We start from the raw sequence: 25,418 nt of genomic DNA on the forward strand, positions 1-25,418 counted from the left end.
GACTGGTTTGGAGACGGACTGATGCCATTGGCTATAATACACAAGTTTTAAGCCAATCGAACCAATTGTGAGTTTTGGCCAATGAGCGCCCCTTTGCTCGCCCACGACCCCTGACCTCGGCCATCGATCGCGGCTTGGCTGCTTGGGACTGGCAACAGGGACAGCACCGCTACTACTTGCAGGCGGCAGCAGCTTCCTGCTCACACTCGACTAACTCGAACCAGCACAAGAACAGTGTCGCAACACCTGAGACGACCAGAGGCTACGGGATCATCTACACTTCAATTTCTTCTTATGGCTGCATGCCGATGCTGGTACTTGCGTGCATTTACGTGGCCTTGGGCGTCGTCCAGCTCGTGTTGATCGGGCCAAAGTCGTTGATGATTTCGCGGTGGCACGACCAGACGAGCTTGATGGCCTCGGGCGTACCGATGGCACCGGCACGCGGGTCGCCGGCAGGGCCGAACCAGTGGTTCTGGGGCGCACCCGTCGTGCGCGCGCGGATGCCGTTGTACGTCGTGCCGTTGACCGTGTTGGCGAGGATGTGCTGCTGGAAACCAATGTCGTTCGAGACGACCGACGCCGTCAAGTGGGCCTCCATGCGCTCGAGCATGTTAAGGACAGTGTCGACCTCGCCGTCCTTGTACTCGGTGAGGATCTGGAACGGGCCAAAGATCTCAGTCGTGACGAGCTCGAAGTTCTCGGGCTTGGCGGCTTCCGCAAGGGGCACGTACACGGCCGTGGGCTCGATCGCGCCGTAGCACGACGGGATCGAGTGGTTCTTGAGCTCCTTGCCGCCAAAGACGACGCGGGCACCAGGGATCTTGAGCAAGTTGTCGACGTGGTCGAGCATGCGCTTGGTCGTGACCGTAAGGACAGGGCCGATCGTCAACTCGTCCAAGTTGCGGCGCGCCGCGAGGGTCTTGAGCTTGGCTTCAATGCCCGCCTTGGTCCAGTTCTCGTGCATGAAGAGGATCGACTGCGCCGAGCACTTCTGGCCCGAGCACGCGTACGCATCCTAAAAGAAACATGAGTCTCGACCTGTGAAGAGGTCTTGTACCTGGTCGCACACAAAGGCCACGTAGTCTTCGTCCGAGACATCGGGGCCGAGGATCTTCCAGTCAAAGCCGGCATCCTCGAGCTTGATGCGGCCCTTGAGGTCACTGGCGAGCTTTTCGGCGACGACCGACGAGCCCGTGAAGAGCGTGTTCTTGGGCTTGCCCTTGAGGAGGAGCTCGTTCATGACGGGGCCGTCCGAGTTGATGAAGTCAACGTCCGACGTGGGCATGCCGCAGGCGTGGAGCATGCGGAGCGCCTCGTACATGACGACAGCGACCTTCGAGTCGAGCTTCATCGTGACGCGGTTACCCATGTAGAGAGCACCCATGAGCTGAAGCATGGGGATTTCAAAGGGAAAGTTGAACGGCGTAATGAGCGCGACGGGGCCATACGGCCAGCGGTGGCCCGTGCTCATCTGGCCCAAGTGGTCGCCCGGCACGCCAAACGAGCGCGCAAGGAAGCGGACCTGGTCGCCCGAGAAGTTTTCCAAAAACTTGCGCGTGACGACAACCTCGGCCTTGGCCTGCTCGTACGACTTGGGCGCGACACGCTGGATGAGGCGCGTAAAGTAGTGCAAGACGTGCGGCTTGCGGAGCTCGGCGGCAGCCTTGTGCGACACGTCACCGTAGAGCAAGTAGCGCTCGACGTTCTTGAACGGGTTGTGCAGACCGTGCTTGGGCGTCGCGAGCATGTTGTCGATGAACGGCTTGAGCTCATCCTTCTGCGTGAGCGGGACGTTCATGAACACCTCGCCCGTGAGCGGGTCCTTGATGCCCTCGACCTTGCTCGCGCTGACCCACTCGCCGTTGACTAGTACACACATATGATGAGCCTCCATTGCCAGCATCATCTTGATGCAAGATCGTACGCAAGTTGTGGATCTCGGTGGGCGCAGCGCCCGAGACGTTCTCGGCGTCGACCTTGGCCCACGACGGCATGGCATGGGCCGAGCTGGCGGCGCGGGCAGCGCCGGCCACATGGAGCGAGCGGTTCAGGAAACGGCGGGCCAGCATCTTGCGACTTGGGTCCTTCGGGTCGTTTGCAAAAGTGATGCAGTGCTTGAGGCCGCAGATACTCAATTTGGGCTCCACGGAAAGCTCATTCTCAAAACCGTCATCTTTTTATAGATTTTGAGAAGCATTTTTATTGTCACTCAATACAAAACACAAAATAACATTGATTCCGAAATTTATAGAGGTAAAAAAAGGACGCCCGATTTAATGGCCGGGAGATTCGCTGCGACTCGAGCCAATCAGCGACGAGGCACGGAGCACCACGATGTAACTTCAACTTGGTCCCCGCGATGTCCCATCCATGGGCCGGCGATACAGGATGGGACGCATGGAAGGAGCATGCGGCTCATAATGCTAGTGGCGTCGAGGTAGAGCTACGGCTGACAGCGCCAACAAGCTATGGAAAGTGGTCGTCGTCGGGCTCTCGGGGGATTGTCCCACGACAGTCCGTACCCGACCGACCACGCATGGGTATCTACTTGACGCGTTTGTCGACCGCGCCTCGAATCTTCATGCGCCAACATGCGTGTGCTCTGTAGACCAGGATAGCGTGAAGGGCGTCGTTCTGGCGTACGCAGTAGGACGAGTACCATGGGGCGGGCCAACATCGTGTACGTAGTGGTACATTAATCGGTGAAACAATCGTGCAGGCGTGGACACTGCCTACGGTGGTCCACGTCACGCCACTGAGGCCGCGGGCGCCAACTCGCGACGACATCATGGCGGCCATCGTTTTCTTGGGCACGCGGGGACAGATAAATAGTTGGACGTCGGGCACGGGTTAGATACTTGTACGTGTCATCATGCTCGAGGGACGGGCGATTGACGGGCACAACGGCGATCGCTTGGGACGCGGCGCTAATGGCCAGCGTTGTTGCTCACTTCTTCGGGCAGCTTGATACCCGAGACGCCGTTCCTTCGCCCGACGGCGCCGCGCCGCGCCAGCTCTTCGGGGCTCAAGGTCTCGTCGTCGTTGTCGTCAACGCCCATCTTCTCGTCGGCGCGGACCTTCTCTTCCGGCGTCATCTTGCGGTCGTTGTCCATTGCGCTCGAGGCGGCGGAATCCAAACTTGCTCTCCGCTTGCGCCGGCCGCCGATAACTGTCGGACGCAAATGGTACTCGTCGGGCCTTGCTATATTTCTGTCCATAGACATGGCTTGTCCGCAGGTATCGAGTGTGACAGGTTTCAAAGCTGCTTTGGATATGACATGTCATATAGAAGCGTATCGTATCTCTGCATATATCGAATGTCAAAGGTCATTGAACCCCATCGGCGTCACCCCGACGCCGGATAGAGCATTAGTCACACATACAAACGCCAAGGTATTGCGTGGACGGCAAAAAATCGAAGGCAGTTTATCCGGATGACCGCGGGGACGTGCGATCTTCTTGCACCGCGTCGCGACGGCTCGGACGGGGCGAGGTTGCGTCGGGAAGCGACGCAAGATATGTAGTAACTCGTGGACAGGGCCACCATTAGCATGCAACCCTGCTTCGGACAAGCGAAGATCGCAGTAGCCTCGACCAGGTCCAGTGATTCCTTCTTGCACCATTCGAGGCATAGCAGAATAAGCTTCGATCCAGCACCATCAGGCTAAGAACTCAGTTACAAGCATGCACTATCGACTAGCTCATTATCTCGTCGACGACGACTTCGTCGGGATGGTACTTGGACGGATCGATGCGATACCTACAGGCAACGTGGTGGGGCGACCATCCATCGCTGGAGTGAGAAGCAAGCACGTACATGTTGCCATATTGAATCGTCGGCGCGTGGTCGCTGTCGACATCCACGATGCACACGGCCATGGCTAGTACCGGAAGCATAAGCGACGCGTTGGATATGTGTACGTACTGTTGGCGTCCAGCACGCGATACGTGATGGTCACCATGGACTCTTGGAGACAAAAGTTGAAGATCGCAACGCTCGACTCGGGCTTGAAGAGGCCATGGCAGGTCACACCTTCGAAGCTCCACTCCATGAACGTGCCTTGCTCGTCCGGGATAAACTAGCAATGGCCATGCGTCCGGAGCGAGGACAATTGCTTTCGGCTGTACCTGGATCGTGTACGCATTCGTGAGCTCGCTCTTGCGGATGCCACGCCCAAATGACCACTTGAGAAAGCTATGCATATCGTTTAGCCTCGCCATGATGGCGCGCCGACGGCTACCGCGTGTTGGGTTGCTTGGCCGCGAGCATGTCTTCCTCAATGAGCACGACGTTGTTGGTCGTGCGGAGGTGCTTGAAGGTCGAGCCAAAGTTGCGCCACTCGAGCGTCCGCTTCCACGTCCCAAGCAAGTAGCTGCAAAAGTCGCCGCCCGGCACGTCAAACCGCGTCGCGCTGTTCATCTCGGCCCCTCCTTGCGTCCTTGTCAAGTGGCAGCGTATCCGGACGACTGCCGGTCCACGCCGTAAATAGTGTATGCTGGCACCAGTTCAAGAGGTCGCCGAAGCCGATCTTGCTACGCAGCCTCTTTGTGGCAAGCCGCCACGAACGATGTGGACGCGCCCAGATGCACCTGCGAAGCGGCTTTGTCCCGACGTCCTTTCTACGGGAAAAAGATACGACATCGTCGGACAAACGTCCATTGACCGTAGTTGAAGTGGTCCCGAAGCGCTGTCGATGACGCTGGGGTCACCCAAAGAAGCCTGCAGAGTCTGGCGTCGTAATGGCGCGACACGCCATGACGTCATGCACGGTAGTACGTATTCGCATGTGTATCTGCGCCAGGATCGCAACTTGAAGCTACCGAGTCGCGCTGCTCGGGCGCCGCGCCGACAGGCAGACGCCTGCCGTCGACGACCCAAAACGCTCTACTCTATGTGTAGTCTATGCCTAGCGGCTAGCGGCGATGCTAGGGACGGACCCGACGAGCTTGGAGGTGGCGCTACCTGGGCCAACGCCACGCAGAGGCTGTAAAAAAGAACACACTATTACCTGCTGCTCGGTTTATCCGAACGTTCTTGGTAGTTGCGAATTGGCATGAAAGGGTTGATCCTCATCGGCGGCTTCGGCACGCGCCTGCGCCCGCTCACGCTCTCGACGCCGACGCCGCTCGTCGACTTTTGCAACAAGTCGCTCGTGCGCCACCAGATCGAAGCGCTCGCGGCCGTCGGCGTCGACGAGGTCATCCTCGCCATCAACTACCAGCCGGCGACGATGCTGCCAGCGCTCGCCGTCATCTCGCGCGACCTCGGCATCAAGATCACGTGCTCGCACGAGACCGAGCCGCTGGGAACGGCGGGGCCACTCGCGCTGGCCCGCGCGCACCTCGAGGTCGATGAGCCCTTCTTTGTCATCAACAGCGACATCATGGCCGACTTTACCGCCTTGGCGCATGCGCTGTCGTTTCACCGCGCGCATGGCGCCGAGGGCACGATCTTGCTCACGCAGGTCGACGAGCCAAGCAACTATGGCGTCGTGCTCACTGACTTAGACGGCTCGGGGCGCGTTGACCGCTTCATCGAGAAGCCGCGCGAGTTTGTCGGCAACATCATCAACGCGGGCATCTACATTTTCGAGCGCGAGATCCTCGACCGAATCCAGGTACTACTTGCGTCTTGTGCTCGTCGCAGTAAGGATGCATTATGCTCCATTAGCTACGACCGACGTCAATGGAGACGGAGATCTTTCCCCAAATGGCCGCCGAAGGCAACCTCTTCTCGATGCGTCTCCCGGGCTACTGGACCGACGTGGGCCAGCCCAAGGTACTTGGCGAGTACGATCTGTTCTTATTGCTTGTTAAATAGGACTTTTTGACGGGTATGTGCAAACACCTCGAGCACTTGTGTGCGACGAGCCCCCACCTGCTGACGACCGGCGTCAACTTTGTTGGCCACGTCCTTGTGGTGCGTTGGCAGCGGCGCGTCATTCGCTCACTTGAAGTTAGGACCCGAGCGCGAGCATCGGAGACGGCTGCTTGATTGGCCCCGACGTGGTCATTGGCGCGGGCTGTGTTGTCGAAGAAGGTGCTTGGTCGGCCGTTGGACGAGAGAGCTTATAGAAGTACTATTAGGCGTCCGATTGAGCCAAACGACGCTGCTGCGGGACGTGACAGTGCGCTCGAACTCGTGGATTCACAATAGCATCATTGGGTGGGGCTCGACCATCGGGCGCTGGTGTCGCCTCGAGGGCACGACGGTCCTCGGCGAGGACGTCCAGGTCAAGGACGAGCGCTTCATCAATGGCGGGATGGTGCTGCCCCACCGCGCCATCTCGACCAACATCCCGGAACCCGGCACGATCGTCATGTAGCTATAACGTTAATAGGGTGTAAGTGTTTTGGTGGCCACGGGGATTCTTCTTCTTGTTGATTATCGAGACGGAAAGACTACCGAATGCGCTTGATGGCGATCTGGATGAGGGCTTTGAGACCTTTGAGCCAGTCCTTTTGCTTGGCCCAGTGGTCCTTCGTCAAAAGCACGTGCACTTGCTGCGCGTGCTTGATGTCCCGCGCCGCGAGGCCGCCCGCGAGGTCGTGGATCAGGTCGAGGACGGCGTCGCCCAAGTCGGCGGCGTGGCCGAGCTTGGTAAACAGCACGTCGGCCGCCTTCTTGATCTCACCCAATTGCCGGCCTTCCATCTATCGAGTTGGTCGCATGAGCACCAACTTCATCAAAGCACGAGATACCGGCGGCAGCTTTTGCATCTCGAGAGCGCCAATGAGGCCGCTCACAGCCGTCACAACCACCATGTCGTCTTCGTGCACGCCACTCAAGTCGACCGACGTCACGTACGGCGGCGTGTTGGCAGCGACGATCGGCGTCGCAGGCTTGGGCGCCGCGGGCGACTTGGTGCGCGCGGCGTTGAGCAGCAACGGCTTGGGCGCCGTGTCGACGTGCAGCGCGTCTTCGATCGGCGCGTCATGCAGGTGCGTCGGCGGCGCAGAGTGCGCTTGCGCCGGTGACTCCTTGTGCACCTGTCCGATTGGCTCCGAGTGCGGCGGCTCCCCATGCGCCTCCATGTGCAACGCCGGTGCTTCTTCGTACGCGACAGGCTCCTGCTCGTACGCGTTCACGGGTGGTCCTTCGTCGTGCGAAGCAAACTCGGCCGCCGCTGGCGTCTCTGAAGCGTACGACTAGGTGGATGGTGTCACCAAGTGCGAGGTATCCTTTGCATGTCCTACCTCGTACGGCTGGTGCGCCGGCTCGTGGTACAAGTCTTCTTGCACAAAGAAGGCGTCGGGGGCAGGTGGCGTCAACCCATGTTCGTGCGTCGGCTGCGGCGGAAAGTCGTGCTGTGCTACATACTCCTGCTGTGTGGCGTACTCCTGTGCCTGGTGCTCTTGGTGGCCTTGCTGTGCCTGGTACATCTCGGGGGATGGCGCATACTCCAGCGGCGGCTGAGGCTGATGCGTCGGCTGGGGCTGAGGCGTCGGCTGCGCAACATACGGCTGCTGGTAGGACGGCGCGTACGTCGGCTGGGAGCCTTGTTGCAGACGCTCCATGATCGCGGCGTCGTGCTTGCCGTATTTGGCCGCAATGTCGAGTTGGCCAATCGAGAGCATCTGCAGAGGTCCATGAGAGGGGTATCCATGTGCATGAGAGGTCGTACCAAGGACGCATACTCGCTGTAGAGAGGCAGCGCCGCCGCCGACGCGTGGCCCGTCGCCTGCTTGAAGACGCTAATCTTCTCGACAGCGTGCAAGATCGCGAGCGGCTTGGATGCGTCGTCCTGCGCATGCACACGGTCCGCCCAAATAGCGATCGCGCGGTCCATGTTCATCGCACAGATAAAGCAGAGCGTCGCAGAGGCCACGTCGCCTGCGTCATAGAGCCGCAGCGCAAGCTGGTCGCAGAGGCTCGGGAACTCTTCGCTTTTCGAGTAGGTACTCAAGATGGCCAGCGTCTCCTTCCACTTGGCGACATCCGACTAGCAAGAGTATACGATTTAGCGCACGAAACACACCCACCTGTACACACCTCGTGGACAAGCGTCGCAAGTTCATTCTTGATGATGGCGGCCACGATCTTCATGAACGGGCGCTGCTGCTGCTGGAAGAACGCCTCTTGGGTCCGGTGCCAAAGCTCGGGCCCGCCGCAGGTCGCCAGTAAGAGCGCGTTTGCGAGTTGGTTGTGCCGGAGACAGCACTCGACGGCAGCTTCAAAGTTGCCGACGAGGAGCGCGCGCTTGACCATCTCTTCCGACTCGCGCGTAAAGACGGGCAGCGGGTCGGACGGCAGTGACGGGTCCCCGCTACCGATACTCGGTGCTTTGTTGTCCATGAAGCGCGTCGCCTCGGCCTCGATCTCGTCTTCGTCGAACCCGAGGTGCAACAGCAGCTGCTTGCGCGCGTCATCGGCAAAGAGGATCTTGAGAAAGCCCCACTCGACGCTGCTCTCGTCCTCGGCGCCGATCTTGTAGTCGCAGAACGCCTTGCCGTCGACGCCGCGGATCTCAAGCGCGTCGGCTGCGTCGACGAGCGCGAGCGGGTTGGCCACGCTGGAGGTGACCTCGGGTGTTGCATCTTGCGTCTGCTGCGTCGTCCACTCGGGCGCATACAACGCCTGCGCGCCCAGACCTATCGCCATCCGGATCGCATCCAACTGTCATCACGATGGCGTACGTACTGTGCACACCAAGCACTTGCGTGCTCTCTGGCGTCGCGGCCGAGAAGAGACCCGGCGAGAGCGGCGACCACTGCACATGACTGCGCTCGTACCCGCCGCTGTAGTAGCTGCCGTCTGCTTGCTGGTCGTAGACTTCAAGTGCCAACTGGTTCGAGTGCAGATCCCACACCAACGTCCGGTTGTCCCGGGCGCTCGATAGCACGAATCCTAATGGATTTATTGCATGGATCAGCCCCATGGGTCCTGGAAGAGGAGGATGACGCACCGGCGTCATGGGGGTTCCACGCGGCCGAGAGGATGCCGGCACGGTGCTCGTAAAACTCGGCGAGTGGCGTCGTCTTGGATCCTCGCAGATCCCAGAGCCGCACGACGGGATGCGCGTCATCGTTGGAGGCCGTGATGAGCTGGAGGCCTTCGTGCGGGCTCCACGCAATGACCGACGCCGGCGCGCCGTACGGGTCGTGGAGCTGGCACCACGGCTGCTTTTGCTTCAAGTCCCAGATGGTCGTCGTCCCCGACTGCGAGCCGGACGCGACGATGAACGCAGCTTGCGTATTCCAGGCCACCCTAGAATGCACCGTTTCGCATCACGCACAGGGTATCGGTCGATTACGTCGTGATCTCGTGGCCTGCCTGCGCGATGGACGGGCCAGGCGCAAAGATCATGGGCTTCTCGAGCTTGGCGAGCGACGTAATGTACATCTCGCCGTCCCTACGCACGTATATATGAGCGATCGATGCAGTCGTGGAAGAAGGCGACGTACGCGCCGCCCGAGGCAATCAAGTGGGAGCTATCAGGCCGCGGGTTGAACTGCACCGCGTTGACCGCGCCCTTGTGCTTGGTGACCGACCCGAGCAGCGTCTCGTCGCTGTGCAAGACCTTGTTGGCGCTCCAGAGACACACGGTCCCGTCTTCCATCCCACCGGCAATGACACCAAGCGAGCAGGATGCGCGGTGCTTGAGCACGTCAGCCCATGAGACGGAGAGGAACCGCGACGTCGTGGCGACGCTGCCGAGGCGCTCCATGGCCCGGCTCGGGACCGCCATGTTCATCGAGTAGAGCGCAAGCTCATGCTTGCCTTCGCGCAGCGAGCCCATCGCAAGGACTGCATCTCGCGGGCGCTTGATGGGGCACCACGCCGTCGTGGCGGGGCCGTTGACTTCCTTCAGGACCGACATCTTCCTGTCTTTGCCGAGGAGTATGCAGGCAATTTTGTCGTGATTTTGGCCAATCGATGTCGCCGTACCGTGGCTTCGTCCACTTGTTGTGATGCCATTGGTCGAAATGAATCTTGTCAACACATCCCGCTGCAGGTCGCTCGAGGAGGAAGCCTCGCATGGCCGAGCGCCGCCCATGGGCCTAGACATTCGGGTCGAGCGCAAGCCGCTCAGTGTAGACGCCTGCGAAGGAGGGTCTGCAGGGGCCTCGTGGCTGCTACGACAGCCTGTGTCTATGCCACCGTGCCATGGACCCGCAAAGCAGGGCGCGCGTCTGGCAGGCGCCTCGACGACGGTCCTGGAGGCGTTACGATAAAATTTCCGTTGCATGGGACGGCAGGTCGAGTACGTCGAGTGGCGCTCACCGAGGGATGCCCTTGTGATGGACTTGCTCCTTCTTAGCTCGGTCTTTGCGCGGCTTCGGCGGACGCGCGCAGGCGACCAGGTCGACCTGACGTATTTTTCAAAGCAACAAGTCCTCGACGAGCTCGTGGCACATGAAGACGGAAAGCTTCTGCGCATGCGGCCGAACCTGCGCGCATTCCACACGCGCCTCGCGAGCTTGAGCAACATCCAGGAGAGCGCGTCGCTCAACATGTTTCGCATCACACGCGTCCGGGATCCGACCATCTCGCAGACGATGGCCTGCGATCTGCTCACAAAGCTCATTACGCCTGCAATCCTCTTGGCCGACGCCGCCGAAGCGCGGCGGCAGCACCCTTACAAGTCGCAGTGGTGTGTGTTTGACGCCAAGCTGCGGAGCAAAAGCCCCGCTAGTGACTACAAAGTACAAGATGCAATACCGCCCATGTGCGTTGCCACAACGAGCTGTAGGTTTGTGAGCCGCGGCCGCGGGCGCTCACGCCAGCGGAGAAGCGGCGGCAAGAGCAAGTGGAGCGATGGACCCTCGAGGCGGCACGCGTCCTCGCCCACAACGTTGTCGCAGCCGTTCTCACGACGTCGGTTCGGGCCCTACTGCCATTGAGCCGTAAACGTACACCGGCGAGCTGCAAGAGCAACCAAACCGAGACCGACTTTCCAAGTGTCGTTGCCCTTACCGCAGACGAGGGCTCGACCAAGCCGACGCGGCGCCTCCACCCGCGTCGCAAGCCATCGTCGAGCTCTCTCGTAGCAGAAAAGGCAGCGCAGCGTCTCTCGGACCTGCGCTTGCAAGTGCTGTGTCCGGGCTTTGCGCCTGACACGAGCGTGCTCTCTGGCGGGCGCCCGATCGAAGCGTTTATTGCACTGGTCGAGAGTGCGGGGCACCACGAGGCAGCGTCGCGCCTACTGAGCCACTACAAGTTTGAGACGGCTGTGCACGCAATTGCTAACGAGTTTATGGTTGCCCACCCGTCGGCGACCGCGCTCGACGGGTATTTGCCGAGCTACTTTGCCTGGGCCGCCGACGTTCGCAGCCGCACGCTCAAGCAGCTGCGCTAGACATTATGTTGATGATGATGACAAAGTACTATAAATATCGTTTGAGTCTTATGGCGCGGTCGGCGCAATTCCGTGGACGCTTCGAATGCTACTCGGTCGCTTGCCTCGGTGCGACGCGTCATCCGATGCGAGGTCCTGACGTTGGAGGTATTAGACATGCCGGACCTCGAGTTTGGCGACAAGGTCATTCTACCCTCCGTACGGAGCTCGCTGCGGAAATGCTTGTGATGCAAGCGGCGACGTAGGCCGTCCTGCGCGACCTGCAGCTCCTCAAGATCCCGCTTCCCCTCGTGTTTCAAGTCACGTCGACGACCGCGCCAAACGTCCGCCAGTTCTGCAGTGTCCTCGAGTTCAGTGCGCCCGACGGCCAAGTACGCAAATTGCCGCGGTGCTCGGCGTTGAGCCATGTGTAGATGTTTGCTCCGTACTGGATGATGCAGAATCTCTTGTGTGACGAAGGCGGTCGTCTCCAACTCGAGAGCGCGACCAACGTACGTCTAGCCTTCTCACGCGTGCTCAGCATGTGTGCGTAGATCCCGCGGGGCGTCTACTGCCGCTTGCAGCCGCACGTCAGCGCCTTCTTGGACTTGGCCGCAACGCTCGGCCCCAAGGTACGAGGAGTGCGTCGTCTTGGAGCTAGCGTGAAGGACCCGGTTAGATTTTACTCGAATCCGCGATGCGCAAGTACTCAGTACTGAGCGTGGGCGAGACGATCGTGATTGAATATGGCGCCGACAAGTACGACAGCTATAGTGTACCTTTCTTGCTGTAGTAGGTGCTTGTATAGGTATTTTGTCGACGTCGTCCACGTCAAACCTGGCGATGTCATCCACCTCTTTGGGGACGTGGATCTCGAAGTCGACTTCAAGGCCCCCGAAGTACAAACTTTGCAGCTTGGCTTTCGGTGTGGATGACGATATTGGGTAGAACATGGATCCGCGACGACCCAAGTCGGCAACACCCCCGCTTCCAGACACGAGCCCATGCAGCCAACCAAACAAAGGCACGCCGCGACGAGAGACAGTGGAAGCGTACGACATCCTGCATATGACGCTCCGCGGAAGTCCCATGTAAGTGCTAGGACGCTGGGCCCCAGCTCGTCGCTGGGACGCCGCCTCGGTGACGGTGGCTACGTGCAAGTACCCGATACGCCGCCTGTGGTCGCCGCAACGCCGGCCAAAAAGACGCTGTCGCTTCAAGCAGCGCAGCTGAAAACAAAATCGGGGGCGGGGCCCAACCCGCTCACGACCAAATCGGTCAAGGCCTTTGAAACCCAAGGATATCAGCTCGAGGCAACGCCGGTCGAGCTCCGGCCCGAGCTACCGGATGCTGTGGCGCCGACAGTGAGCGCAACATTGACAACGCCGTACGCCTGCGGCTTTTGCCTGAGCGAGATGCCCCGCACCAACGCCGAGCTCCACGAACTTCGCTGCAAACAACACGTGGCGTACCACCGGGTACATATATATCGTGTTTACATACACGTTGCACATTGTGGACAGATTGTCTGCGATATCTGCCACGAAAAAGTGCTCAAAGCCAAGCTCGAGGACCACGTACACTGCCCGCAGGTATGTCGTCGCGCTCGCAAAGGCTACATTGGGACATATATCCAGTGCTTGTTTTGCGGGTCCTCGTCGAGCCTGGACGAGCACCACAAGGCTGTGCACGCTGTGGTTGGAATCTATTCAGCGACTCGCAAAGCTGAGAGAGCGTAGGTACGCTGTGCATGCGGGGCCGACGTCCCGGTCGATGCAATGCCGCAACACAAAGAGACGGCGTGCCCGCACACACTCACTTTGGTACGCGGCGACGTGCTGTCGACAAGATATAGTATGCAGAACCATATGCACGCCTAGTGCCATCTCTGCGCCTTGTCGTTTTCGCGCCACAAGTATGCGCAACACTACGCATCGTGTTCGAGTCGCACTGAGCAGTGCGAGGTCCTCTTTGCTCTTCATCGGCTAAAGTATGACGCACGGTTGTGGTAGCGCTGCAAAAAGTACGTCAATGTGCTCGCGTTCAACCAGCACGAAGCCACGTGCGGTGACGAGCCCCGCGAAGAGAAGGATCCTAATGCTGCGCGTCCATCTGTCCCGACGGCAGCGTCGATTTCGTGTCCGTACTGCGGGCGTGCTGCGTTTGATTCGATGACTGCGCTCGACAAACACACGGAGCAGGCGTGCACCATCGCTCGGTACGTGCTTCGGGCCGTTGCACGCGTAGGTACATGGACGTTTGCGTAGAAGCTTCCTCGGCAATGGTCTCCCGACAAAAGGTTCGCAAGCGCCGCCGATCCTTCGCGGCAAGTTGCGCCGCAAAACCGACCTCGTCAAGCCCAAGAGGACGCTGCAACAGGCCGGCGAACGCGTCGTGAAGCGCGAGACGGCCGTCATTACAACCCTCGACGACCTCGAGCCTGTCAAAGGGGCCACCATCAGCAGCAGGACCTTCAAAAGCTCACGACAGCAGCAGGTCCAAGCTATCTTGACGGCATCGCAACAAGCGACGCGCAACCTCGCGGCACGTCAAACATCAACAACTAAGACGAATAAGACGACGAAGAATCGCTTCTCGTAGCGCATGCCACGTCATAAGCTGACTCTCAACATGGGTATTTGGTTGCGAATATCGAAGCTTATGTTTGCCCATTCGATCTTTGTCGCGATCTTCTTTCCGCATGGCCATGTACGCTGCACCGTACGACGAGGGTGTGGACGTTGGTGAGCGCATCGAGGACTTTGGCCTCAAGGTCGAGCGCGTGTACGACGGCTAGAGGCTGCTACAGACGCCTGAGGCCCTACGATAGGCGAGCGCTGCTGCGCAACCTCGATGTGAGCGGCTGCCTCCTGAGCCTTTCGCACAACTTTGCGTGGCTCAGCGGCGGCGGGCGCAACCACATCCTCCTCGCCAGCGAAGGTATGCATCATCGTCGTAGTGTCGAGTGTGCTGTAGCCCATGCATGCAGGCGGCGTCGGCAGTCTCTTTGTCAATGCTACCCGCGTGCTCTTGCTCACCAACAACATTGAGGGCCAGCGTTTGCTGCACGAAGAGCTCGCGGGGCTACCCATCGAGGTACGATGTGGTGACAGCAAGCTCGTGCTATCGTCGCGGGTAGCTGCTTGACGAGCCGTGGTACGAGCCGGGAGAGACCGAGGCGGTGCTTGCCGCGATCGTCGGTCCCGGCGCTACGTTTCTTCGCGACACCAATACGGCGGTGGAGAAGCGGCTCGCGCAGCTTCGCCAATCGCTAACCCCACTCGATATCAAGCGCTACCGCGCCCTTGGGCGGCACTGCAGCCAAGTCGTCACGGACGTAGCCGACTCGGTGCGGCGTGGCGTGTCGGAGTGGTCTCTTGCCGGACAGCTCCACCAGCGCGCGCTCGAGCACGGTATTGACGTCGTCGTGGTCTTGGTCGCTGCCGACGAGCGCTTGGACAACATTCGACACCCGCTCCCAACCACGAAGCTCGTGCGCGAGAAGGCCATGCTCGTGCTCTGCGGACGTCGGGGCGGGCTCATCTGCTCCCTCACGCGCATCGTATGCGTGTCATCCGAGGTGCCGGAGGACCTGCGCGCGCGGCACCACGCCGTCACGTATGTGGACGCGACGGCTTTGGCGGCAACGCGCCCTGATGCGATCGCCAGCGACATCTTTCGCGCCATCCAGCGCGCATATGCGACCAGCGGCTACCCCAACGAGTGGAAGCTGCATCACCAAGGCGGCGGCACGGGTTACAAGAGCCGCGAGTGGAAGGCCGACGCGTCCAACCACGTAGCATCTCCTCTTTCTGCTGTGTGATTGGGACAAAAGCGTGTAGGAGATCGTGGCGCCACTCCGCGCATTCGCGTGGAACCCGTCCATTGCGGGCACCAAGTCGGAGGACACGGTGCTATTGCTTGCGGATGGCCAGCTCGAGGTGCTTACCCAAGCTCCATCGACGTGGCCGATGCTCCACCATGTCGTTGACGGCGTCGAGATTGCCCGACCCGACATCCTCCACCGCCCATCGTAGATCGTAGATCGAAGCTGTGTATCCGCCAACGCTCGTCAGGACTGCGTCCGCAACTAGCACCGATACTAGCCTGCGTACTTGTATAATCCGTTTCATCAAAGCTGCTCGCCATGATGATGTCGTAGTCCTAAGCAAGCCAATGCCCATGCCATCATATGCCGGTCGGAGGCCATAGCGCGATGCCATGGTGTGCGCTTCGCTTGTCGCTGGCATTGCGATGTCGTACAAGCGGACGCATCTTCCACGCAGTTCTAGATCGAGTTGCATGGCCGTCTTCTCGGCGGCTGCGGCCCGTCCTCGGCGTCGGCCAGTGCAATCGCAGTTGGCGGCAGTTCTTATTGCGACGTTCGGATTGGTCAAAAAGGCGTCGTAAAATCGCGTACCTCCAAACCAGTCATTAAACAAAGGAGTAGGGGAAGTTGGCGAACAAGCCAATCACCGGCCGTGTATAAAAATATATCACAAGTACTTGATATTTCTAAGCAACATAAATACTTTTAAAAAGTGTATGGGCCTCCGGGCTTGGCGGCCGATGACTGGTTGGTGGTGAGGTCCAAGTCGGGCCGATTCAATAGAACCTCCAGTTTTAGTTTTCGGGAACCTAATCAGCACCAATGGTACGTCGCAGGCCGATTCCTAGGAAGACGACCTTGGCGCATGCGACGATGAGGATGATGCTCATGGCCGCTTCCTCCATGTAGCCGCCTAAGACGCAGCAAAAGACCAAGGAACAGAAGATGGCCGCCGCCTTGGCTGGCTCGCGCGGCAAGGGCAAGAAGAAGTGGTCCAAGGGCAAGGCCCGCGAAAAGACGCAGAACAAGGTCCTCTACGACCAGGAGGCCTACGAGCGCATGTGCAAGGAGATCCCTAAGATGAAGTTGATCACGGCGTCGGCCATCGTCGAACGCCTCAAGGTCAACGCCGCCCTCGCCCGTGCCACGATCCGTGAGCTCGAGCTCAAGGGTGACATCAAGGTCGTCTCCAAGCACAGCGCCCAGTTGATCTACACCCGCGCCATCAGCGCTGAATAAATGTAGTTGCTGACTTTGCCCGAACTTATCCGAGGTCCCTCTCTCTTTCAACGACGACCTACCGCGCCGGGCCGCGATAGCCGTCTTGCAAAAGAGTGGTAATTGAATGCATTAGGAGCCTTCTTCCCTTATCTTGTCCTTTGTCTTGCGCCACCACCTTCGTAACTTGTCTACCAGGACATCCGCCACCTGAGCCTAGATCTTAGTCTGTCCTCGCAGCTCCTATTTGCCCGCGAGCACTGCGCTTCGTATGCAAAGCGGCCAGAGGCCCATGAACGTCGTCACGGCACATGAGTCATGCCAATTCTAGCTCGAATGGGTGCGCACGACAAAGACGACAGAGCGTACGTCATCGACGACGCACCACGTGACGAAATCTAGTCAACAAGTAGCGTCGACCTGCGAGCGTACGCGATTACTAGTGACAGGAGGAGGCGAAAGCCCAGTGCTTCTCCGACCCCATGGCTTATCGACGTTGCAATCTTCGAGATGCCATGCACATATACACCTTTATCCTCTGCCGTGGGTCTCGACAGGACCTTCTAGAAGCGAAGGACTGCCCACATACATCGGTCTACAATTTTTTGCATAGACTTGCGCCGTCCTTTATGCACCACCAGTTACGTCCGTGTAACCACCGTCGCAAGCATGGCCGCGTCCGAAGAGTAGCTTGTTGCTTGTTGCGTCGTCCGAATCTGAAGACTGCCACGGAGGTCCGTGGAGCTTCGGGGCATATCTCGCGGTTGGCTGGACTCGATAGCCTCCGCGACGTCACTGGCGCGCGCCGTGTCGTGTGCCAATCCTCGTTCGAAAGTTGCTCTTGCGCAACTGCAAACAAGTTGGTCACAACTGGGCAGCTACTCGACCACGCGCTCGCCCGAGCATGGGTCGTGGCTGCTGTCGCGTGCATGGGCTATCGGTAGTAGATGATCGCCCGCATGCCAGGATGCCCTACATGCCCCTGCCCTCGTTGGCCAAAGCTGGGATCCGTCGGCGGCCGCGCGGGGTGTCGCACCGGCGTTACCGAATGGCGTACTTGGCGCTTGCGCCAATCCCGATCCTCAGCACGACGTCAAAATTATTTTATGCGTGTGCAATCTCTGTCGTTTTTGGAGCGTCGCAAACGTGTCGTTTTCTCACAAGTTTTCGAGGCAAAAGAACTCGAATGGGCTGAAAAAGCGCCGAGAGTCAGTGCGCGCAGCTGCGTCGACGCTTTTCGGGCCGATTTCAAAAAAATACGCCACGGCCACAAGTTCAACTGCAGCAACCAGTTTACTTTTTGCCACGTCCTTGCCAAGTGTCATGGCAACAACGTCGCCCACGTCCGAGCTCGTCGCGCCGCCAGAGGGCTCGCTCGAGCTCCTCAAGCGCACCAACTCGGTACGTCGGCCGCGTGGCACCACGCAGTACGGAATCTCATTCGCTTTCTCGTGTAGGAGCCGAGCGTCCTCCTCGCGTCGGCCGAAGAAACCAAGGTCATTGACATCTCCGAGCCGCTGGCGTTTCGCCGGGCGCACCTGCGCTCGAGCCAGCACACGCACCAAGTGTCGCCCGAGGTCCGTGCCAGCATTCTCCACGCGGTCGACAATGTGTACAACCCGTTCATTTCGTCCATGATGTCGCAAGACAACGACAAGTACGACAGCCTCGACGCGTCCCAGCGCATTCGCAACCTTCTCAACACGCCGGCGTCTGCGCTCGGGTGGCGCAGCTCGCAGTCGCTCGGGTACACGGAGCTCACGCCGCTTGCGCGCCCGCCGTCGAGCAAGTCGTTCGTACCTGCGAAGGAGACGACGCTCGGCCAAGCCTTCCTCGCGCTTCTCAAGGCCTTTGTCGGCACGGGTGTGCTCTTCTTGCCGCAAGGCTTCAAGGCTGGCGGTATCTTGTTTGCGCCGGCGCTGCTTTTCTTTGTGGCTGCGCTCACGCTCTTTGCGATCTACCGCCTCCTCCAGTGCCGCGCAGCGTACGGCGGCACGTACGGTCACATTGGCGAGATCGCCTACGGCATCTGGGGCCACCGCTTTGTGCAGATCTCGATCATCCTCATGCAAGCCGGCTTTTGCTGCTCGTACATTATCTTTGTGGCCCAAAACATGACCGAAGTGCTCGCGTACTTTGGCGCCAACATCTCGGTCGGCGCGCTCATCATGCTCCAGACCGTCATTTACATTCCGCTCTCGTGGATCCGCTACATTAGGTATCTCTCCTTCCTCTTGGTCTTGGTCTCTGAGATCTGATCTAGCTACTTTTCCGTCTCCAACTTGGTGGCCGATGCGTTCATCCTGTACGGTGTCGCGTACATTCTGGGCTGCAGCTTCTCGTCGCTCGCCGAGGTCGGGCCGCAGCGCGTCGAGTACTTCAACCCGCAAGACTACTCTGTGTTTGTCGGCACGGCAGTCTTTACGTTTGAGGGCATTGGGCTCATCATCCCAACCCAAGCGTCGCTCGCCAAGGAGCACCAAAAGCACTTTTTGCCGCTGATTCTGGCGACCGTGCTGGGCCTCTTTGTGTTTTACTCGTTCTTTGCGAGTGTCAACTACATTGCGATCGGCGACTCGATCGAGCCGTTGGTCATGTCAAGCCTCCCCCGCAACGGCTGGACGATCTCGGTCCAGGCCGGGTACTCGATCGCGCAACTGCTCTCGTACCCGCTCTTCCTCTTCCCCGCCGTCAAGATCATTGAAGACATGCTCCTTCTGCCGCGCCGCGACTCGGGCCTCAAGGCGCAAAAGAACTTGATCCGCGCGCTCATTGTCACCATGACGGTCATGATCGCTTACTTTGGCCAGGACCGACTCGACCTCTTCGTGTCGATCGTCGGTGCCTTCTGCTGCGGTACGTCGACGCTTGCCTCTGCATGGTAGACTCATCTCTGTCGTAGTGCCGCTGAGCTTTATCTACCCGCCGCTCTTCTACCTCAAGCTGTTCCCGGACGTCTCGATCTTCTCCAAGATCCTCGACGTGAGCGTCGTCATCATCGGCTTCCTCACCTTCTTCTACGTCACGTGGTCCAACATTCAAAAGTGGGAGTCGGACGCACTCTAATAAGCTCCGATAATCTTATGCACATCTTGTCAAGAATCTTCTCGTCGTTGGCACAGATCTTGCATGTACCAGTACGTTTAGCCACACAGGCGTCGCGCGACGTAGGTACGACTACTGCGACCCAACCTCTATAGACTACAGTAGCCAACGGCGGCGGAGCAGGACTTGCTCGCTGAAAACCAAACTTCAAGAATGCTCGAGTTCACAACGTATGTGTTGAGCTTGAGATATCATTTACAAGCTGCTCGCAGTGCTGCTGCCATCATCGTCGATAGCTAGCGCCATACCAAAAGGCCTCTCTACCCTCCTCTGCCCATGCAAGCGACAGCTTGCTTCGCCCTTCACTGACGTGGCGGCCGCAAAGCGCAAACCTGCTGGCTTCTTGCACTTGAGTTTGCCTTTCTAAAACCTCTCAAACTCGATTTGCTCGCGTCGGCCACATTGCCAACGGGTTTTTGCCCCGATGCTCTTCCAGAACAAGAGGTACGGGCCGTGGGCGGGCGTCGCTTGACCGCGCTTGTAGCCGCCTCATCCGCGCCGTGAGCTGGATCCCGGTATCGCTCGTCGCGCTGCTTATCTCGCTCGAGTACTATGTCTTTGTCGAGTACCACATCCGCGCCAAGCTCGCGGCCGGTTCGGACGAGCCGCTCGGCCTCGCGCTCCAGTTTATCGTCTTCAACGTGCTCGTGGGCCTCACCGTCATCTCGTACTACCGCGTCGTCACGACAGGTCCGTCATCGGTCCTTATCTCGACGACGCCTATATGGAATCGATAGATCCGGGCTTTGTCAACGACGTCATGGCCGAGAAGCTGCGCCAGGAGGCCATCGAGTGCGGTCTTGTGATGCCCGTGTGCCGCGCCTGCAATAAGCCCAAGCCCGTGCGCGCGCACCACTGCAGCGTCTGCCGCATGTGCGTCATGAAGATGGGTACGTCCTGCTCGACGTACCGGGCAAAGACACTCAGATCCCTCGCAGACCACCATTGTCCGTGGGTCGGCAACTGCGTCGGGCTCGCCAACTACAAGTACTTTTACCTCTTTGTCATCTACGGCGCGCTCGGTTGCGGCATGATCCTCATCACCATGTTCCCGGTACGCTTCCTAGTTGCGCACGAGTGGCCGACGACGACGCATGTAGGCCTTTGAGCGCGCCATCAACCACACGACGGTGGAGATGCCGATGACAGCGCTTCTCGGCTTCGTCATGGCCGGCAGCGTGACGCTCTCGCTGCTCATCTTTACGGGCTTCCATACCTTTCTCATTCTGCGCGGCCTCACAACACTCGAGATGAACGTCTATGGCATGCGTAGCCCGTACCGACTCCCTGTAGGTCCCATGTACTTTGTTGGCGTCGACTCATGCGGCGTCTTGATGCTAGACGTTTGTTGAGAACTGGTGGTCGGTCTTTGGCACGCACCGAGCGACGTGGTTCTTGCCCGTACCCGCCGTCGGCGCCGACGATGGGCTGACGTGGATGCAGCCGACTCGCATGCCATCGCGCATCATGATGTCGCATGCGGTCGACGACTCGGACGACCAAGAGAGCTCGATGCTCATGCATCTCTAAGCACGATGAATCGAGTCTCTGCAGCTGTTTGTCGCTGAAGTGATATCGTGTTGATGACGTGGCAGTACCTAAGGCAGGATCCATATTCCTCGCCGGCTGGTCGCTATGCGTCCGCGTCAAGAAGGAACGAAGGAGGATCATCATCATCTATCGAGACTAAATATAGGAAGAGCTTGCTACGATACGCTGCTATACAAACGGACAACGTCGTCGGGTCGTTTTCGTCGTCGCTTAGTTGGCATCTTCCTCCACCTTGGGCGCCAAGTAGTAGCGGATGTAGCCCATTTCGCCAATCGCATACTCAATGACAACGGGGACACCGGGCGACATGGAGAGCGTCACGGTCGCCGAGAGCGGCGTGGCCTTGGTAAACATGTTGAGGTACCGGAGCGCAAACGTGAGCTCGACAGGCTCTTCCATCTGGATGATGACGCGGTCTTCTTCCTTCTCGGACGCCGTGTTGTTCTTGAGCGTAATGTTGCCAGCGCCGAGGTCGCCCGTGACGCTAAACTTGACGCCGTCCTTGCTCACGCTGATCGTGCACGTGTCGCCCATCGTGTGCAAGTCGCGGCAAATGCGCTGGAACTCGCTCGACGGCATGCGCACGGTGGCCACATACTCAGTGCTCGGAATGCCAAGGTGCTCGCTGTCAATGTCCATGAGCTTGAGGCCAAAGTCCGAGATGCGGTCGCCGGACGCCGCCTCAAAGATGATGTTGAGCACGTCGCCTTCGTCTTCGGCCGAGAGCGAGAGCGCGTCGTCGTTGCCCGAGCACTTGAGGATCTTGGAGAGCGACGCGGTCTGGATACCGAGCGAGATGTTGCGGTCGCAGCGGTAGTGCTCAAAGCCCTCGGCGCGGAGCAGGAGCGAGACGAGCGAGACGTGCGAGCCATCCATGCTCTGGAGCGCGAGGCCCGACTTGGTGCAGTCGATGTTGCCCTCCGAAATGAGCTCCTTCATGGCCTCGATGATCAGCTTGACGATCTTCCCTTGGCTCAAGCGGGCTTCAAACATACTCTTGTCGGTGGTCGCTGGCAAATTGGCAAGTGGGCTCGGCCGGCGGCTCCAAATACCTTGGTCTTTGTATGCATCCATTTTGGCCAATCGCATGCGTCCCCTCCAAATTCGTAGCGCGGCAATGCCACATACAAACACCAAGTGCAGGTGTCGTATCCGGACGTTCCATAAAGAACAACGCGCGCACCGAGCGGCGGGTCCGGATAAAGGACCCTTCAATGGCTTCCCTCCAAAACCCCGCGACCACAGAATCAAAGATCGGCCGTTTCGCCAGTAATCGAAGCGAAGACGAAGCGAAGACGAAGATGGGCGAGGTTGACATGGCCATTCTGCGCCATGGCCTCGGCGGCAGCATGGGCATGGGCGGCGGTCGCAGGATGGAGGAAGCGCGGACAGGCCTCGAGAAACGGCATGAGGACATGGCTAGTGCTACCAGCCATGCTCTCCTTGACGCCATGAGGTAAAACATCGAATCGTAAGATGACGATGCTAAAAGGAGCGATTACATGGGCGCACGACAGAGTGGGCAAGTGGACTGGCGCACGAGCCACTCAGCGACGCAGGTCTGGTGGAAGGCGTGGGCACATGCGAGCTGGACGCTCGAGACGCAGGTATCGCCGCCGTGTAGATCTTCGAGACAGATGGAGCAGCCGTCGTGGCGTGCCTCGTCGTCCATGGCATCCAAGGCATTGCTTCCGTGGGGTACCGACGCAATCGACAAGATGCGTTGGCGCCACTTCCAGTCTTGCTCCTTCTGCAGTCGTGGGATCTCCAGCATCTCTTCGATCGTATCGAAAACGTTTTTGGCGATCTGCGCGAGAGGTATCGGCGTGCTGTTGGCAAGCGTCAGCAGAACGCAGAGCTCACGCACGCGGAACATGGCGCGCACAAAGTCAGCGAGGCCGCGCTTGCGGTCGTCGACGACGTTGGGTGTGTCCATAAAGATGTGCTTCTTTGGGAAGGGCTGGAGTGGCGCGAGAAGCGCCGCAATCGTCGCGCGGTCGCGACGCTGCTTGCGGCTGACGACGTTGACGACCTTGAGGAGACGCTGGCGAACCTTTGCGAGCGTCGAGTAGCGGTGGCGCACGACCCAGAGCACGTTGGACGCTGGCGACCATATTTGCATGATGTACACCGTGTAGAAGAACGCCGGTGCATCCACGAAGTGGATAGCCGTGTGGTTGATGGACACTTGGATGGCAGCGCTGGCACTGGCCGCGCCAAGGCGCTCGATCTCGGCATTCGTGTACCGAGCTTCGATGCGCGCGGTCGGCTCCGACGAGGACCATGGACGGCGTGGTAGCATCGCACCCGTCGAATTTGAGCAAAACGCCGTATCAAAAAAGCGCACGCACGCGATTGGCTACTCGAACTGGCCTGGACCAGATTCGGGCCAATCAGCGAGCACTAAAAGATAGAAGGGCCAATGAGAAGGTGGCACCACCAACTCCGACGGCTTCTCAGCTCGCAGCTGCCTCTCGCGTAGACAGCGCGCCGGGTTGAAGTTGCAAGCAAGCAAACTGTGTTGCATGCCCTAGCGTGAAGTGTGGCCCAAGGCCTTTCGCTCGAACCTTGACCAGGCGGAACAGGCGCCCGATGAACGGTACACATAGTCTTTATATATTACGAAGGCACGTATCGTCCTGGCGAGGTCCTACACGATGTGGTGACGCTGCCGCCTAGGCCGTCGATGGGACGTGGACTTGGTCCGAGTGGCGGGGCGATGTGATCTCGGGGCCATCGCGGCTCTGCGCTGCTTGCATCGCTGCATACTTGCCAAAGGTGCAGTCGAGCACGGCGCCCGAGAGACCGTACTCCTCAACCGTGTACTTGACCTCGCCGTACTTGCCCTACGCGACCATCGTAACAGAACATGCCTTGGACAGTCCAACCTTGGGGTTCTTCTCGAGGTACTCGCGCATCTTGTTCTCAAAGTCGTCCGAGACCTCCATGCCCCACTGGTCGTAGAGGGCCTTGACCGTGCCAATCGGGTCAGCGATCCACTCGTCGTACTGCAGGTTTGTGACGTCGAGAGCCTTGCGCGCCAGGAGCGCGTTCGTGGTTTCGGAGCACAGCTCTGTGGCAAGTCGGCCAATGAGCTTTTTGTCGAGGCCCTTCCCTTTGAGCGACGGGTGCATCTCCCGCAGTAGCTTCGTCGCGCTCGAGGCCACGACTTGCTTCATCTCGCGGTGCAGCATGACGATGCGCGCGCCTGGAAACGTCGCGCGAAGCAGCGGCAGATGCGAGGCGTGGAAGGGCGACTTGAGCACCCAGTGCGTCGGGCCGTCGGGCTGGCCGCTCTGCAGCAGCTGGTAGTACCGGTACAGATACAAGTACACGTTGCGCTTGTTGGTCGCGGTCAAGAGCATGCGCCGCGCCTTGTTGCTGAGCACCTACGTCCGCAACCATGAGCGCTTCTACGCAGTACGAGATAGACGGTACCGCAATGTACTTGAGCGGCGGCAACGCGTGCTCGATCAAGACGGCATCGTCCGCGATCGTTTCCGGCGTGCTAAAGTGACAGGCCGCAATGTCGGCAAAGATCTCGGGCGTCAAGCGGTAGCGAGCGTCCCACGCGTGCACACCGCGCTGGAACCAAAGGTGCTCCGTGTCCATAGCCTTGGACGGCGGCGCAATCGCGTCGTAGCCTCCTGCGTCTACTTCGTAGTTGAACGGTGCGCGGGCCGCCGGGTCGCACGCCAAGAGGTTGTGCAGCAGCGTGCTCCCGGTGCGCGGCAGCCCCGTAATCACAATCGGCGACGGCAGCGACACGTCCGCGATCTCAGGGTGCGCGACAAAGTACTTCATGAACGCCTGGCGCGCGCGGAGGGCTTCGAGGAGCTGCCGCTGCGCGGTGAAGCGGCCAAAGTTGGAGAGGAGCGGGCTCTTTTCGAGGTCAGCGATCACAGTTTCGTAGACGGCGACGGTCGCGGCTTGGTCCCCAAAGAACGCCTCGGCTTCCTTGGGCGTGTCCTTGAGCAGATCGAGCAGCTTCCTAATCAAGTGTGAGATCATGCGCTCGAGCAACGGATGTAGTACTCTTTTGGGAGCGGAAAGATGGTCGTGCAAAAGAAGCGGCGCGCAATCCACGCATACGCGAGGAGGATGTTGATCCACCAGTGCGAAAACCAATACGACGGGATGAGCGTCGGGTCCGGCTTCTTTGGCTCGGGCAGCGGGTGGCCCATCGCAAAGCGGACGAGGTGGTACACAAACATCATGAGGCAGACGACGTTGAGGAGCATGTAGACTTCCTGGACGCCGAGCTCCCACATGACTTGCTTGGCAAAGTCCCACGCCTGCTGTACGTACTCTTCCATCTCGATGGCAAATTCGACACTGGAAAGGCAACGACAAAAGATACGCGGCCGTCCAATCGGACGCCGCGGCGTTTCGGCGCGACCTGTCCGAAGCGGCGCGACGCCACAACTACCGGT

The 25,418-nt window shown here is 59.4% G+C and overlaps 14 protein-coding genes across 14 annotated transcripts; 7 read left to right on the plus strand and 7 right to left on the minus strand.

Moving 5' to 3' along the window:
* Positions 1 to 263: 263 nt before the first annotated feature.
* SDRG_07844 (aldehyde dehydrogenase) lies at positions 264 to 2,128 on the minus strand. Its single transcript, XM_008613700.1, has 3 exons — positions 1,928 to 2,128; positions 1,061 to 1,869; positions 264 to 1,018 (listed from the first exon to the last, which is right to left on the minus strand). Exons 1-3 carry the CDS (start codon positions 2,070 to 2,072, stop codon positions 329 to 331), a joined length of 1,644 nt encoding a protein of 547 aa, XP_008611922.1. The 5' UTR covers positions 2,073 to 2,128; the 3' UTR covers positions 264 to 328.
* Positions 2,129 to 2,664: 536 nt separating this feature from the next.
* Positions 2,665 to 3,202, minus strand: SDRG_07845 (hypothetical protein). Its single transcript, XM_008613701.1, has one exon. The coding sequence runs from the start codon at positions 3,114 to 3,116 to the stop codon at positions 2,931 to 2,933; it is 186 nt and encodes a 61-aa protein (XP_008611923.1). The 5' UTR covers positions 3,117 to 3,202; the 3' UTR covers positions 2,665 to 2,930.
* A 433-nt stretch (positions 3,203 to 3,635) lies between these two features.
* SDRG_07846 (hypothetical protein) lies at positions 3,636 to 4,582 on the minus strand. Its single transcript, XM_008613702.1, has 5 exons — positions 4,245 to 4,582; positions 4,132 to 4,198; positions 3,929 to 4,082; positions 3,821 to 3,884; positions 3,636 to 3,763 (listed from the first exon to the last, which is right to left on the minus strand). Exons 1-5 carry the CDS (start codon positions 4,421 to 4,423, stop codon positions 3,700 to 3,702), a joined length of 528 nt encoding a protein of 175 aa, XP_008611924.1. The 5' UTR covers positions 4,424 to 4,582; the 3' UTR covers positions 3,636 to 3,699.
* Positions 4,583 to 5,044: 462 nt separating this feature from the next.
* Positions 5,045 to 6,366, plus strand: SDRG_07847 (mannose-1-phosphate guanylyltransferase). Its single transcript, XM_008613703.1, has 5 exons — positions 5,045 to 5,621; positions 5,675 to 5,782; positions 5,825 to 5,923; positions 5,965 to 6,043; positions 6,091 to 6,366. Exons 1-5 carry the CDS (start codon positions 5,058 to 5,060, stop codon positions 6,327 to 6,329), a joined length of 1,089 nt encoding a protein of 362 aa, XP_008611925.1. The 5' UTR covers positions 5,045 to 5,057; the 3' UTR covers positions 6,330 to 6,366.
* Positions 6,367 to 6,405: 39 nt separating this feature from the next.
* Positions 6,406 to 9,824, minus strand: SDRG_07848 (hypothetical protein; the record flags this gene model as incomplete). The annotated part of the gene is made up of 9 exons (XM_008613704.1): positions 6,406 to 6,657; positions 6,706 to 7,152; positions 7,201 to 7,581; positions 7,629 to 7,946; positions 7,997 to 8,595; positions 8,645 to 8,851; positions 8,910 to 9,211; positions 9,258 to 9,356; positions 9,409 to 9,824. The coding sequence occupies 9 exons, from the start codon at positions 9,822 to 9,824 to the stop codon at positions 6,406 to 6,408; spliced, it is 3,021 nt and encodes a 1,006-aa protein (XP_008611926.1).
* Positions 9,825 to 10,191: 367 nt separating this feature from the next.
* SDRG_07849 (hypothetical protein) lies at positions 10,192 to 11,343 on the plus strand (the record flags this gene model as incomplete). The annotated part of the gene is made up of 2 exons (XM_008613705.1): positions 10,192 to 10,650; positions 10,698 to 11,343. 2 exons carry the CDS (start codon positions 10,192 to 10,194, stop codon positions 11,301 to 11,303), a joined length of 1,065 nt encoding a protein of 354 aa, XP_008611927.1. The 3' UTR covers positions 11,304 to 11,343.
* A 116-nt stretch (positions 11,344 to 11,459) lies between these two features.
* On the plus strand, positions 11,460 to 13,883 carry SDRG_07850 (hypothetical protein; the record flags this gene model as incomplete). Its single annotated transcript, XM_008613706.1, has 14 exons — positions 11,460 to 11,501; positions 11,549 to 11,674; positions 11,717 to 11,794; positions 11,837 to 11,914; positions 11,962 to 12,041; positions 12,091 to 12,181; positions 12,231 to 12,334; positions 12,385 to 12,760; positions 12,806 to 12,874; positions 12,920 to 12,979; positions 13,022 to 13,105; positions 13,163 to 13,246; positions 13,295 to 13,500; positions 13,550 to 13,883. 14 exons carry the CDS (start codon positions 11,460 to 11,462, stop codon positions 13,881 to 13,883), a joined length of 1,812 nt encoding a protein of 603 aa, XP_008611928.1.
* Positions 13,884 to 13,966: 83 nt separating this feature from the next.
* SDRG_07851 (hypothetical protein) lies at positions 13,967 to 15,433 on the plus strand. The gene is made up of 5 exons (XM_008613707.1): positions 13,967 to 14,066; positions 14,113 to 14,222; positions 14,272 to 14,378; positions 14,422 to 15,078; positions 15,125 to 15,433. The coding sequence occupies exons 1-5, from the start codon at positions 13,984 to 13,986 to the stop codon at positions 15,317 to 15,319; spliced, it is 1,152 nt and encodes a 383-aa protein (XP_008611929.1). The 5' UTR covers positions 13,967 to 13,983; the 3' UTR covers positions 15,320 to 15,433.
* Positions 15,434 to 15,835: 402 nt separating this feature from the next.
* SDRG_07852 (S25 ribosomal protein) lies at positions 15,836 to 16,481 on the plus strand. Its single transcript, XM_008613708.1, has 2 exons — positions 15,836 to 15,936; positions 16,021 to 16,481. Exons 1-2 carry the CDS (start codon positions 15,934 to 15,936, stop codon positions 16,348 to 16,350), a joined length of 333 nt encoding a protein of 110 aa, XP_008611930.1. The 5' UTR covers positions 15,836 to 15,933; the 3' UTR covers positions 16,351 to 16,481.
* A 1,027-nt stretch (positions 16,482 to 17,508) lies between these two features.
* SDRG_07853 (hypothetical protein) lies at positions 17,509 to 19,433 on the plus strand. The gene is made up of 4 exons (XM_008613709.1): positions 17,509 to 17,730; positions 17,787 to 18,547; positions 18,593 to 19,185; positions 19,232 to 19,433. The coding sequence occupies exons 1-4, from the start codon at positions 17,653 to 17,655 to the stop codon at positions 19,393 to 19,395; spliced, it is 1,596 nt and encodes a 531-aa protein (XP_008611931.1). The 5' UTR covers positions 17,509 to 17,652; the 3' UTR covers positions 19,396 to 19,433.
* A 388-nt stretch (positions 19,434 to 19,821) lies between these two features.
* Positions 19,822 to 21,142, plus strand: SDRG_07854 (hypothetical protein). Its single transcript, XM_008613710.1, has 6 exons — positions 19,822 to 19,878; positions 19,919 to 20,124; positions 20,172 to 20,324; positions 20,373 to 20,488; positions 20,535 to 20,723; positions 20,776 to 21,142. Exons 1-6 carry the CDS (start codon positions 19,859 to 19,861, stop codon positions 20,962 to 20,964), a joined length of 873 nt encoding a protein of 290 aa, XP_008611932.1. The 5' UTR covers positions 19,822 to 19,858; the 3' UTR covers positions 20,965 to 21,142.
* A 53-nt stretch (positions 21,143 to 21,195) lies between these two features.
* On the minus strand, positions 21,196 to 21,978 carry SDRG_07855 (proliferating cell nuclear antigen; the record flags this gene model as incomplete). The annotated part of the gene is made up of 1 exon (XM_008613711.1): positions 21,196 to 21,978. One exon carries the CDS (start codon positions 21,976 to 21,978, stop codon positions 21,196 to 21,198), a length of 783 nt encoding a protein of 260 aa, XP_008611933.1.
* Positions 21,979 to 22,483: 505 nt separating this feature from the next.
* On the minus strand, positions 22,484 to 23,287 carry SDRG_07856 (hypothetical protein; the record flags this gene model as incomplete). Its single annotated transcript, XM_008613712.1, has 1 exon — positions 22,484 to 23,287. The coding sequence occupies one exon, from the start codon at positions 23,285 to 23,287 to the stop codon at positions 22,484 to 22,486; it is 804 nt and encodes a 267-aa protein (XP_008611934.1).
* Positions 23,288 to 23,578: 291 nt separating this feature from the next.
* On the minus strand, positions 23,579 to 25,365 carry SDRG_07857 (hypothetical protein). The gene is made up of 4 exons (XM_008613713.1): positions 25,021 to 25,365; positions 24,424 to 24,976; positions 23,874 to 24,374; positions 23,579 to 23,831 (listed from the first exon to the last, which is right to left on the minus strand). The coding sequence occupies exons 1-4, from the start codon at positions 25,299 to 25,301 to the stop codon at positions 23,661 to 23,663; spliced, it is 1,506 nt and encodes a 501-aa protein (XP_008611935.1). The 5' UTR covers positions 25,302 to 25,365; the 3' UTR covers positions 23,579 to 23,660.
* Positions 25,366 to 25,418: the final 53 nt, after the last annotated feature.

Source organism: Saprolegnia diclina (assembly GCF_000281045.1).
Source record: "Saprolegnia diclina VS20 unplaced genomic scaffold supercont1.23, whole genome shotgun sequence".
NCBI classification, from domain to species: Eukaryota; Oomycota; class Saprolegniomycetes; order Saprolegniales; family Saprolegniaceae; genus Saprolegnia; species Saprolegnia diclina.